Source organism: Chrysemys picta, chromosome 4, assembly GCF_011386835.1.
Source record: "Chrysemys picta bellii isolate R12L10 chromosome 4, ASM1138683v2, whole genome shotgun sequence".
NCBI classification, from domain to species: domain Eukaryota; kingdom Metazoa; phylum Chordata; order Testudines; family Emydidae; genus Chrysemys; species Chrysemys picta.
The window spans coordinates 8,797,014-8,809,445 of record NC_088794.1 but is presented as its reverse complement, the minus strand read 5'-3'; the positions used below and the strand labels follow the sequence as shown (position 1 = coordinate 8,809,445).

General features: G+C 44.7%; 1 protein-coding gene across 2 annotated transcripts in view; it reads left to right on the top strand.

Moving 5' to 3' along the window:
• Window positions 1–11,812, top strand: part of LOC101946831 (E3 ubiquitin-protein ligase rnf213-alpha-like) — a 151,932-nt gene extending 140,120 nt beyond the window's left edge. For both annotated transcript variants that reach the window (XM_065594210.1, XM_065594212.1), the window contains 5 exons: window positions 1,382–1,459; window positions 3,328–3,528; window positions 4,555–4,644; window positions 6,313–6,473; window positions 7,919–11,812. In XM_065594210.1, the coding sequence (XP_065450282.1) occupies window positions 1,382–1,459; window positions 3,328–3,528; window positions 4,555–4,644; window positions 6,313–6,473; window positions 7,919–8,090 (702 nt within the window). In that variant the 3' untranslated portion in view covers window positions 8,091–11,812. The remainder of the gene's footprint in view (window positions 1–1,381; window positions 1,460–3,327; window positions 3,529–4,554; window positions 4,645–6,312; window positions 6,474–7,918) is intronic.
• Window positions 11,813–12,432: the final 620 nt, after the last annotated feature.

Sequence of the window (12,432 nt, the reverse complement as noted above, 5' to 3'; positions counted from 1 at the left end):
CACACCTGAGCACACCACAATCAAATCAGGATGCACAAGTGGAAATGGTGATGCTAGGTGAAAGACCTATCCACTGTGGCCTTTTCCAGATTTACACCTGTTTAGCACCATTGGTTACAGTGGGGTTACATTGGTGTAAATTGGGGGTAATGCATTGGCAAATCAGCCCCACTGTGTTTAGACTTAGGCACATTTGAACATTTTAACCTAAGTGACTTAGGAGCCTGGGACACATTTCCACGAGGGACTTAGGAGCAGAGCTGGTTGGGAATTTGTTGACACCGTTTTGTTGTTGTTGGAAAATGCCAATTCATCAGGACCAAAACTTCCCATGGGAACATGCTGATTTTGACAAATTGTTCATTTAAATAAAAAGGAAAATTAGAGAAATGTTTTGAAAATATCAAAACATCTTGTTTCCTCATTTGATTTCTGGTTTGAAACAATTGTGTGTTTTGAAATTATAGTTATTTATTAGTTTAAATTTTAAAAATAAATGTAAAAGAGGTCAAAATGAAAAACAAACATTTTTGAAATTATCGAAACAAAACATTTCAACTGACCCAAACTAAAACATTTTTCTGTTTGTGAAAATTTTCAAGATTTTGAGTTCCCATCTCAATTTGGAAGAGAGAAGGTTTTTGAATTCTCAAATTCGCACAGGATAGCAAAACTATTTCCCTCCCAGGTCTGCTTAGGAGTCTAAATCCCATTGGCTTGCAGTGAGACTTGGGCTCCTAGGGGCCAGATGTTTGAAATTATTTATCAGGGAGTAGCCGTGTTAGTCTGTATCCACAAAAACAATGAGGAGTCCAGTGGCACCTTAAAGACTAACAGATTTATTTGGCCATAAGCTTTTGTGGGTCAAAAATCTGAAGAAAAATCTTGCATCTGAAGAAGTGGGTTTTTTACCCAGGAAAGCTTATGCCCAAATAAATCTGTTAGTCTTTAAGGTGCCACCGGACTCCTCGTTTTTTGAAATTATTTAGGCATCTAGGGGCCTATTGGGATTTTCAAAAGCACCTGAGCAGGTTAGATGCCTAAGTCCCACCGCAAAACAATGGGATATGGGCACCCAAGTGACTAAATCATCTTTGAAAATGATACTTACATTCCTAAGTCACTTAGGCAGTTTTGAACACTTTAGCCTGAACTCCCATTGATTTCAATAGATGATTTTTTTAAAATCACATTAGGCACCTTTAAAAATCTGGCCTTAAGAGACCAAGATACTTTTCAAAATGGGCTGTAGGCTCCTAAATCCCTTAAGTGCTTTTGAAAATTATGCTTTAACCGTTGGAGTGTACATCAGGATTTTTTCTGTATTGAACATGTTGTGCTTTATAAACCAGTTATTAATCACGAACGTTTTCCTTTTCAGACAATTCCGTCCATTACACTGAACAATGTGAAGACTCTGCACTCCACAAAAGCTAACGTTAGAGAACAATTGCACCAGGTGAGATCAAAAACAACCCTGGGTTTTCCCCCAGCTTCAGACTCAGATAATCCTCTCTTTCCCGCACTGTAAACAGCTTTCATAGCCACTGTACGGTCAGAAGGTTGGGTAAATATCCAAAACCTATAGTATGTCCACTCACTCATTAAGGGCATCGTTCTCTAAACTCTCCACTCATTTCTGGGCGCCTTCAGCATTTGGGTGCTCAGCTTGAGACGTTGAAGCAGCACAAAGCGGCCGAGGAGTAGGTCCCAGGCCCATGATGAGCCAAGTGGAGCATCGAGCTCTAACTTTAGCTACTAAAAAGCACATTTTTGTACAGTTCCTTGGCCACTTGGAGTCAGGGAGCCTGGTTCTCTTCCTTTGTACGCCAGCTTCACAACAGTTTTACCCCATTGACTGCCCTGATTTTATTTCTGAATTACACGGATGTAATGCTCTCATTATTAGTTCAAACACATTTTGAAAGAATTCCCGTAATAAAATAATTATTTAGAGAAGGGCGACTTGGGGGGCATTTGTTCTCCCTGTCTCATGACACAGGAAAAAGAGGATTTTCAATTAAATTAAAAGGTGGCAAATTCAAAACTGATCAAAGCATGTACTTTTTCACAGAATACGTGGCTATCCTGTGGAACTCATTGCCACAAGAAATCACTGAGGCCAAGAAGTTAGCAAGATTCCAGAAAGGATTGGACATTTCTGTAGATCACAAAAATATCCACAGTTAGCTATAATTAGTGATGACAACATTTTTGTAAACCTCCCGCTCTAGGGTTTGAGCCGCACCCTTACTATCAGAGCCCAGATGGGGTCTAGCATGGGGACAGATTATCACTAATCTGGTACAGGGGGAGTGGGGCTCCTACACCTTCCTCTGTGGCATCTGGTATTGGGTGTTGTCAGAGACCGGCAACTGTACTAGATGGACCTGGCATTGATCCCGCCTGGCAATACCCATGTTCCCTTCTGGTAAAGTCCCACAGAATTTAGTACTGATGAAACCAAAGGTCTCTGTAGTATGATTCCATAGAAACTGATCTCTGAACCTTTCCAATTTCATAGAGAATGATATTCTTTTTATAGTTTTTGTCACCTTCCTCTAGAATTCCAAGCAGGAATAGAATTCTCACTTGAATTATATAGCAAAATCAAACGTATAGCACTTACATTCTATAGGAGTTTTGCTTAGAGGGTCACCTAACTTTACAATCTTAACTATCAGAATGAGATAAAATACTTAGTAAGAGTATTTGTGTATTATTAACACGGCATTATTAGCACAGCTTAACGATGAGGTGACTTGATCACAGTCTTTAAGTACCAACATGGGGAACAAATATTTGATCATAAAGGGCTTTTCAATCTAGTAGACCAAGGCATACTGTGATCTTGTGGCTGGAAGCTGAAGTTAGACAGGAAATAAAGTAACATTTTTAACAGTGAGAGTAATTAGCCATTGGAATAATTTACTGAGGGCTGTGGTGGATTCTCCCTCACTAGCAATTTTAAATCGAGATTGGATGCTTTTCTAAAAGACCTGTACTTCAAACAGGAATTATTTGGGGGAAGTTCTGTGGCTTGTGTTACACAGGAGGTCAGACTCACTAGACCATCACAGCAGTCACTTCTGGCCTTAGAATCTATTAATCTAATATTCATTTGTCTTATATATGGCATCTCTAACAAAATTCCTCATATCTTCTTCATACATTGTATACAATCCCTTGGATCATACAACACCAGTGTGGAAACACTTAAGGCTGAGTTTTTCAAAGTTGCCTACCAGATTGGATGCCATTGATTGTAATGGGATTTGGATGTGGAACTCCTACAGACAACCTTTTGTCTCCTGTTGCTATCCATAGGAACCACTGAGCGTGAGTCTGATGAAACGCATCATGGAAGAGGCCAGTTCAGTGAGCGACATTTCCAGAGCACTCTCCACCCTGAAAGTGGCTGCGGAGTTTCTGGCCGTGACTGGAGGGGACCCAGAGCGGCTCCTGACGGAGTATGTCAGAAATGAGCTGAAGATGGAGGCTAATGCAAAGCAGTTCAGAGACCTACCGGTAAGAGATTAACTTTGGTTTGAATTCACAGCAATGACAATTAAGCTCTCCTTATAATAAATATTTTTTGTTTTCATGCTTTCTACTATGCATTCTGAATATATGAACATAGAGTACAGTTTCTTTCAAAAACTATTGTTTGAGCGAAAAATTGTGGTTTTGACTAAATGAATATTTTTGCTTTCCATGGAAAATTTCAACTTTCCATCAAAAAAGAAAAATGAAAACTTTTGGGTTTCACCCAAAAATGGAAACAAAAATATCAATTTTCAAGCTTTTAAGGAAGGTTGAAATTTTCCACAAATCATTTCATTGAAATGTTCTGTGGAAGAAAACCCGTTCTCTGACCAACCCTACTGTATAGATTCTAGAGTAGATTTTTCTGTCAGAAAATGCCGATTTGATTAAACTGAAACATTCTGCGGGAATTCAGCTCATCCGCCTCCTACCTCCCCAGGTTCTTCAGCTCCTCCATAGCCCCAGGTCAAAATGGGAGGCTCCCAACTCACTTAGACACTTCTGAAAAGATTACCCTGCATTCATTTGCAGATGTGCATTGTCTCTTTGTTACAGCCCAGCACATGGTGACTGGAGCCTTTTGACACTACTGCAATACAAATAAATAATACTAATGAATAATCCACATGGGCACAGTCTCTGAAAATGCCTGCCAGGTACCAGCAGGATCCCAACTTTTCAAACCAGAACTTGACCGTTCTACTCAATGACCTATTCATTGAACTGAACTAGTTGAATAAACTGAAAGAAAGAAAATATTCTCTCTGTGCCTACAAAAGGCTGTCAAAAGCTGGTTTCGCTCTTCAGCAAACTCTGGTTCCAGGTTCTTAGCCAGTGACTCCCACCAGCTCAGTGGTTTGACATTCTTTAAAACTTTGGCAGTAGCAAGGTAACTGTGAAACACATATAGAATGTGCTCACTTCCGTGATGAGGATTTAAATATCAGTGTCAAGGCTTTCTGGGTGCCAAGGTCTGGGTAAATCCCTGTCTGTGTTCTTTCATTCCAGGTTGTCCCACAAACGCAGCTGAAGCACATCCTATCTCTGTGGCAGATCCTGTCAGCAAAGAGATCAGCGCTACTTGTACAAATGAACCAGGTAATGGAGGAATCCACCTCAGTGAGAGCTTGGGATGGGGCTGTGACAAGACTGAAAACTTTCTGTGCAAATTGTTTTTAATCAGAAAATTGGGTTTTTGACAAACTGAAGTTTTTCACAGAAAATTTTGACTTTGCTGAAAAAAGTAAAGCACAAAAATTTTCCAGCTGAAAACCAATTACTCTTTTGGACATGTTGCTGAAAGCCAGCTGCACTGTGAAATGGGTGATTTTCAATTGCATGTAACTCCACCAGATCTGAACAGAGTTCTATGAGCACAGCAAAAGGCACCTGCCTGGCCCTAGGGCAATCCCAGTGTCAAATGTCCATGCTGCAAGGCACAGACACAATTATTTTAGTTATTGTTTTTTTTCCCAACATTTCCCCACCAGCCTCTAGTTATGACCAATGTTCTCTGCTCACTTGCTGTGTAGTCCCTCCTCTGCTGCTGTCAGGCTCCATCACTTGGAGTCTATAAATCTAGATGCGTCGCCCCTTTCTCAAAGTTACAGTCTAGCTCAGCCAGGAGTTATTATGCCAGAGGCAGGAATCTCTGGGGGAGAGTCTCTAGCCCGGATTAGGTAGGAGGTTGGGCTGGATGGGACCTGATGGCCTTCATACTGTTGATAAATTGCATAGACAGTTGCTTGCCCACATCTTGGTTTGTTATAAAATATATTCAAGAGATCAGTCAGGTTTATTGCTAAAAGTCAATACGAGTATAGAGAGACGTCTGTTGGTCTTTCCCTAACCTGAAGAAGAGCTCAGTGTATCTTGAAAGTGTCTCTCTTTGACCAACAGATGTTGGTCCAGTGAGAATACCTCACCCACTCATCTCTCTAATATCCTGGGACCAGCATGGCTACAACAAAACTGACAGTAATAATAGCATAGTACTGGAAGAAAGGCTTTGTAATATAGCAGTTTTCATGAAGCCGTCTTGTGCTGCTGTTTTTAAATCCACTTTACACAGAAGGTGTGGCCCAGCTACATATTTCAGCAAGTAGTATTTATAGGGTGGTTTACAAGTTACAAAATGCTTTATATGTCACAAAACTCCAGCCCATCATCTTGTGTCAGTTCCTTAACTTGTTGTTCTGTATCTTCCCTTACTTTGTTTTGGATACTACTGGTCCGGCTTGTACTGGGCACAACATTAATGTATTTTGCGTTTGGCAAATTTCTTATTTTCTAATGCCAAAACTGACTTCAGTTTTGCAAAGTGTTAAGCGCGAGTGAACAGGATTATAAAAAGACATAGACCAATTCAGGCCAGGTAACTGCTAGAAATGTATCTACAATATAATGTACTATTGATATTGTGTGTTTAATGCATTGTGGTATCAATATTGATAATGTGAGATGGATCATAGATTGATCGACATTAGCCCAGCATATATTGGTCAATAAAAGCTATGAAAGTTTTTGCTGGCTACAGGACCGCAGCACTGGCCTGAGGTCACCTGCAGAGCCACCTGCTCCATCCCACCCCGGGAGCAGCCCCTATGCGTAGGGCAGAAGCAAGCGTCACCAGGCTACACCTGCTCTGAGTCAAATGAGGACACTCTTCCATCAGGCACATCCTCAACTGCCCTGTGGACGGGGCATCCAGACACTTCTGCAGCACCTCTGCAGTTGCCCCCACTGACACTGTGCTTCTCATTTCAGAATCCCTTCTTCCTGATAGACAAGGGCTACCATGACGAACTGGCTGACCAGGAGAGGGAGGCGCTAACAACAGCATTATCCACTGTCAATATTGAGTTCTTTATCATCGAGTTGCACGAAATGATCACAGTGGCATTGGAAAGCTGCAAAAACAGTTGGGGGTAACTACATATTTCTCTTGTCTGTGAATATGCGAAGGGCTCTGTACAAACATTTAGATCCAGATGAAAAAAAATTTTTTTTTTTTTACTTTTAATTTGGAGCAGGCACAAACCACTTTAGAAATTATTCCCTGTTGATTTAAGAACTTTTGTGGTATGTTTGTTTGGTTGTTTTTTTTAAATGCAGATTAAAAGATCAAGGCAAATGTAGGGGAAGAAACCCAGCATCTTAAAATTGCCTGTATATTACTTGTATGCTGTATTAAAAGGGAAAGGTCAAATCATGTCACATATAAAAGGTCATTTTCCAGAGATCTCCAAGTCTTCTAGAATTGGATAACCTGCAGCTGCTACTATCTAGGCTAGAGATTCTCAGACTTTCCATACTGCAGAACTAGAGGGGCTTAAAGAAGGGCAATGAGAATGATCAGGTGTGTGGAGAAGCTCCTATGAAGAGAGACTGAACAGACTGAGGTTGTTACCTAGGAAAAGAGGAGATTTAATAATGGTCTATAAAATACTGACTGGTCTAGAGAAGGAAGATCAGGAGGCATCTGTTCTTCCAGTCCATTAACACAAGAACAAAGGGATGTTCAATGGAATTGAAAGATGGAAATTCAAAACTGGTCATAGGGAATAGTTTTTTACATGGCTTGTGATTAGCTTGTGGAACTCACTGCCACATGAAGTCATTGCGGCTGAGAATTTAGTGAGACTTAAGAATGCATTAGGCATGTCTATGAATAATAAGAACATCCATTGTTATTGATAAAAATTCCAGCAGGCATATTAAATCTCATTTCTTTAGGTAAGAGCTGGAATTTTGGTATCTTCTATTCCTTATGTCCCTTTAACGCCTTGTTTTCTTCCCCAGAGTTATGTCCAGTACTGGATAATTTCACCCACTGCTGTTTAAGAGCACACCGTTTTGCTTAAAAATTGATGGGAGGAAATGTTACCTCTTGTCTGACAACTCTTGAATATTCACTAATTGAGGCTTTAGAAACTTTACACGTAGGGCTTTTTCAAATGAAAAATTGAGTTTGGGACTAAATGTAAATTTTCTCAGGAAGCATCTGCCTTCCTCAAAAAAATTTGGTTCAGAAAACCAAAAGTTTTGAGACATTTTTTGTTTATTTGAGCCATCAACTTTTCACTTTTCAGCAGTGTTGAGCTAAAAATGTTTATTTTTTAGTTGCTGAAAACCAAACCATTTTCAGGGTTGGTTTGTTTGGGGTTTATTTGTGGGGGGGGGCGGGGGAGGGTTCATTTTTCGACAAAAAGTCAAAACTTGCTAGTGAAAAATACCCCACGTTATACCTGCTGAAGTGACCAACAGTGTGAAAAGGGAACTCAAGAAATTGGGTGTGCCTGTCAGAATTGGCACTTAGTCTTTCTGAACCAGTGTCCTGTACATTTACAATCTTGTTTTCTTTTATGAACAGGATAGTGGAGACCTTTCAAGAATATTTAGAAAAAGAGGGAAAAGAAGAAAATTACATTGTGAATCTGACCAGCGCTGTGAACCGAGACCTTCAGCTGAAGAATGTCATTTCAGTGTGGAAAACTGCTGTGCTAATCAACAAAACATATGCCCGCTCCTACATCCAAGAGTGAATGGGTCCTTGAATTGTTTCCTGTGGCTACCAAAACCAATTACTGCACCCAGCCTGTAATCCACAGTGATTTAGGAAGTAGAGTTTCTTTAAGAAGTGAGTCTCATCAAATCACCAGGCCGATGCATCACTTGAATCAAAATAAGCCTTCAATCAGATTGAAGTGGTGCCTAGGCCCGGGCATTTGAGTTGAGATGTTATGGGCATGACTAGCTCTGCAAGTGTTGCTATGCGCATTGCTTTCTGCAAGCGGGTGAATTTCACCCACCGAGAACTACAAATTGTGGGCATGATTCTTGTGCCACTTAGGCCTTGTCAACACATAGTGCTTTAACGATACCAGTCTAGAGAAGGGGAATAAGCTATACCTCTGTAAGTGCACTTATCTGTGTGAGGGAAAATTTACAGAGGGCCTCAGGCTTTGGTCAAGCTAGTATTTTTTTCAAGTTCGTAGGCCTGAAATATTAGCTGAGCTTGCTTCTGTGTGTAAGGGGCATGAGAAGGCAAAAGTGGGATGGAAAGTCCCCAGAACAGAACAATGGCCTTCTATGTACAGGGAGCATGAGGAGGTGAAGTGGAAAGTCCCCAAACACAATTTGCCATAGCCAAGCTTATTTTTCTATTGCCACAATGGAAGCGTTAGAAAAGTCAAACCGCAGAAAAGCTAGACAGGGAATAACAATAACATAGGGTTACCATACGTCCGGATTTTCCCGGACATGTCCGGCTTTTGGGGGCTCAAATCCCCGTCCGGGGGGAAATCCCCGAAAGCCGGGCATGTCCGGGAAAATCGGGAGGGAGGGCTCGGTGGTGCTCGGCCGGGGCCTCTTTGGCTGGGGTCGGGCCGGTGCGGGGCCGGGGGCATGGTGCCGGGCCGGGAGCCGGGCCGGGCGCACGGTGCCAGGCCGGGGTCCAGGAGCCGGGCGTACGGTGCCGGGCCGGGGTCCAGGGGCGCAGGGCCGGGCCGGGAACCAGGGGCGCAGGGCCAGGCCGGGTGCGGGGCCGGGCGGGGAGCCGGGGGCGCGGTGCCGGGCTGGGGTCCGGGCCGGGAGCCGGGGGGCCGGGCCCGCGGGGCCGGGAGACGGTCCGGGGGCCGGGCCTGCGGGGCCGGGAAGCCGGTCCGGGGTCGCGGGGCCAGGGAGCCAGGCCCGCAGGGCGGGGGGCCGGGCCGGGAGCCGGGCCGGGGTCACGGGCCCGCGGGGCCGGGAGCCGGGGTGCCGGGCCCGCGGGGCCGGGAGCCGGGGTGCCGGGCCCGCGGGGCCGGGGTCGCGGGGCCGGGAGCCGGGGGGTGCGCCGGGCCGCCGGGGGGGGCGCCAGGTCGGGCCTCCTCCCCCCACACTCCCCCTTACCTGCTTCAGGCTTCCCGCGAATCAAATGTTCGCGGGAAGCAGGGGAGGGGGCGGAGACTTTGGGGAGGGGGCGGAGTTGGGGCGGGGCTGGGGCGGGGCCGGGGCCCCGTGAAGTGTCCTCCATTTGGAGGCACAAAATATGGTAACCCTAAATAACAGGAAAAGCCAAATAAGGGAGATGATTGTGTCTTTTTGCTTTTGACCTTTGTTAAATTTTGCAATTGTATTCCAACACGAAATGTATGTGTAATTTGTCTGTGGTTTTAAGCTTTAAAAGGCTTGTGTGTTCCTTTTATCGGGGGGCAGCTACTGAGAGCTGCTACCCTCCTGCGCTTGTATCAATAAAGGAGCCTCAGGCTGATCTGATCCAAACTCAACGTGTGGTCGATTTTCCACACCAATTTGGGGGCTCGTCCGGGATCCACAGAAGACTTCCCCAGACCGGAGGACCATGGACCATAAGAGATCCTTTTAAAATCTCTATATTGGGTTCCGGTGGAGGACTGTCTATAGGCTCTGGGTTTGGGTGAGTTGTATGCTGGATCTGAACCTTTTTACTACCAGATAACCCTGATGCCCTTCTGTTCTGTTCCCCGGGAAGAGCCACTGGGAGTGGCTAAATAGGCCTCTGTACTGTTTTGTGTGCCAGTGTGAAAGTGAAGGACGGTAGACCGGTGTGAGTGAGGGTCGCAGGAAGACGCCCCAAGCCTTCTGCGAAATTCTTCGGGCTCGTGACCAGAGGTGACTCGAACGCAAGCCCTGTGACCGCGCCCTAGAGGGTCGGTAAAAGACCCTGATCAGGATAAGGACCCTCTGCATGGCATGACCGGCGAGGGGCCTGTCCAGGTCTAGGAGTGTGTGACCCCCATCCTTTACCATCTGTGAACGGTCTGGTTTCCTCACCCTCTTTCCCTCTGGTTTCCCTCCTCCTCCAGTAAACGGCGATCTGAAGAGCCACTGACGGGTCCAAACGCCCCACCAAAGCGATAGAGTAAGCGGCGTCGTTCTCTCTGAAACTAGCTGATGCTCTTTGCTGGATGGGGTTGTAGACAGTTGTGGACATACCTAAACAAGCCTTTCCTGTGCCAACGACCTGTGTGAAAGTATTGGGTCCTGGGGCAGCGGGCTCAACGGGAGCGCCGCCCTGCCAGGAAATTCAAAGGCTGTGACAGGGCACACCTGGTTTATGTTTATCTATTTGTCTGTCTGTGCATAAATTGCCCATAAAAAAATATGGGGGGCAGTGAGTCAAAAGGAATCCCCATCCCGCCAAAGGGCACACCTGCAGCTTACATGTATTTGAATTATGGTCCTCTCACTTGTAAGTTTTTGAAAAAATGGAATTGGCATACAAGAGATGATCCTAAATTACAGTTTCCTTTAGGCTGTAGTTTCGACCTTGACAAGATTGTACACCTCAGAGGCGCGCTTCTTGCCAATGTCGTACCGCAGGCCCAGTTCGATGCTTATTTTAATTGGTATGAGGAAACCGAAAAACGATGCCATGAATCTCGTATGAGGAGTCTTAGGGACTCCCAAGAGAAACTTAAACTCCAACTGAAAGAAACAAAGGAAAAATTGACCCTTGCCCAAAACTCCGCTGGCCAGCAAATGATAACACAGCTTTATCCATCAAGGCCCCAACAAGAGGTTCAGCCCCTTGGAAGTACCCCCTCAGTTCCGTCTGACGAGCTTATTGATTTATTTGTAGAATGTAGACAGTGGCCTGCCCCTCGGCCGCTCGGTCAGGCACTAGCGTGACCCCATCAGGCTGGAACAGCAGAGGCTGGAAGGGGGCCCATTGTTCAAAGACCTGCCACCCCGCCCCCAGTATACAGAGATGATTCCACCTCCCAGGACTCCCAGTCACAAGTATTAACCTCACCCTCATCGGGGCCCTCGACTTCTTCCCCATCATCTTCGGCTTCTCAGGAAGCTCAAATTGTCAAATTGACTAGACGAGCTGATCAGTTAATAACTGAACTTAGAGGAAATTCCCCAGTCCTAGAAGAAGAACCAATCCGATGCTTGTCTGCTCAATTCAAAATTTTAAAAGAATGCGTGAAATCCCCCGAGGTTATAAATTCACCCCCAGCAACCCACACTAGGTTACAGAAGGTCCTTAGAGGGATCCAAGAAACATCCCCTGAGATGATCCCGATACACCCCCTGCATCAACTCCCAGGAGGAGTGAATGATCAAGGACAAGGGATCATGGTGACTGTGCATGCACCATGAACTCCCGGGGATTAATATAACCTAATTGATAAACTTCCAAAAATAAGGGAAGACGCAGTTAAATTTCAGGAACAACTGAGGATGGTCATTCGTTGCTATTACCCCTCCTGGGCAGACATGGATCAACTCTTAAGAGCAATGTTGCCCAGGGAAATGCTGGATCGTCTGTATAAAAAGGCCAATTGGCCCGATACTGACCAAGATCTCAGTCATGATAATTTAGTTATGCATAGAAACAATTTGTTAAATGAAGTCCTTACCGTATGTCCAAAAAGAATGGACTGGACTAAAATTAATGCTTGCAAACAAAACAAAGGGGAAAACCCTGCTGATTATATGGAGCGCCTTAAACAAGTTTTTGAAAGACATTCCAGCGTAAATAATGCAGAAGACACTGCTAAACAAGCAGTGGTAGCTGCTTTTGTGCAAGGTCTTATCCCAAAGTTGGGTGACCAATTAAAAGTTGGGATAGTAGATTGGGAAGGAAAGGATCTGGATGGAATCTTAGCAGCTGCACAACATTACCATCGCCAGTTAGAAAAGAAAAAGGATGATACTGAAACTAAGTTAATGGCCCTCCAGATTCAAAGCATGCAAGGGTTCCGTGGTGGCCACCCTAAGCAAGGTAGGGGAGGAAGACCAAACCAAAGTCCCTGTCAACCACCTTTCCAAGAGCAGCGAATTGGCACATGTCATTATGCAAAAAGGAGGGCCACTGGAAACGCGAATGTCCATATTGCCCTGGCCAATCTACAT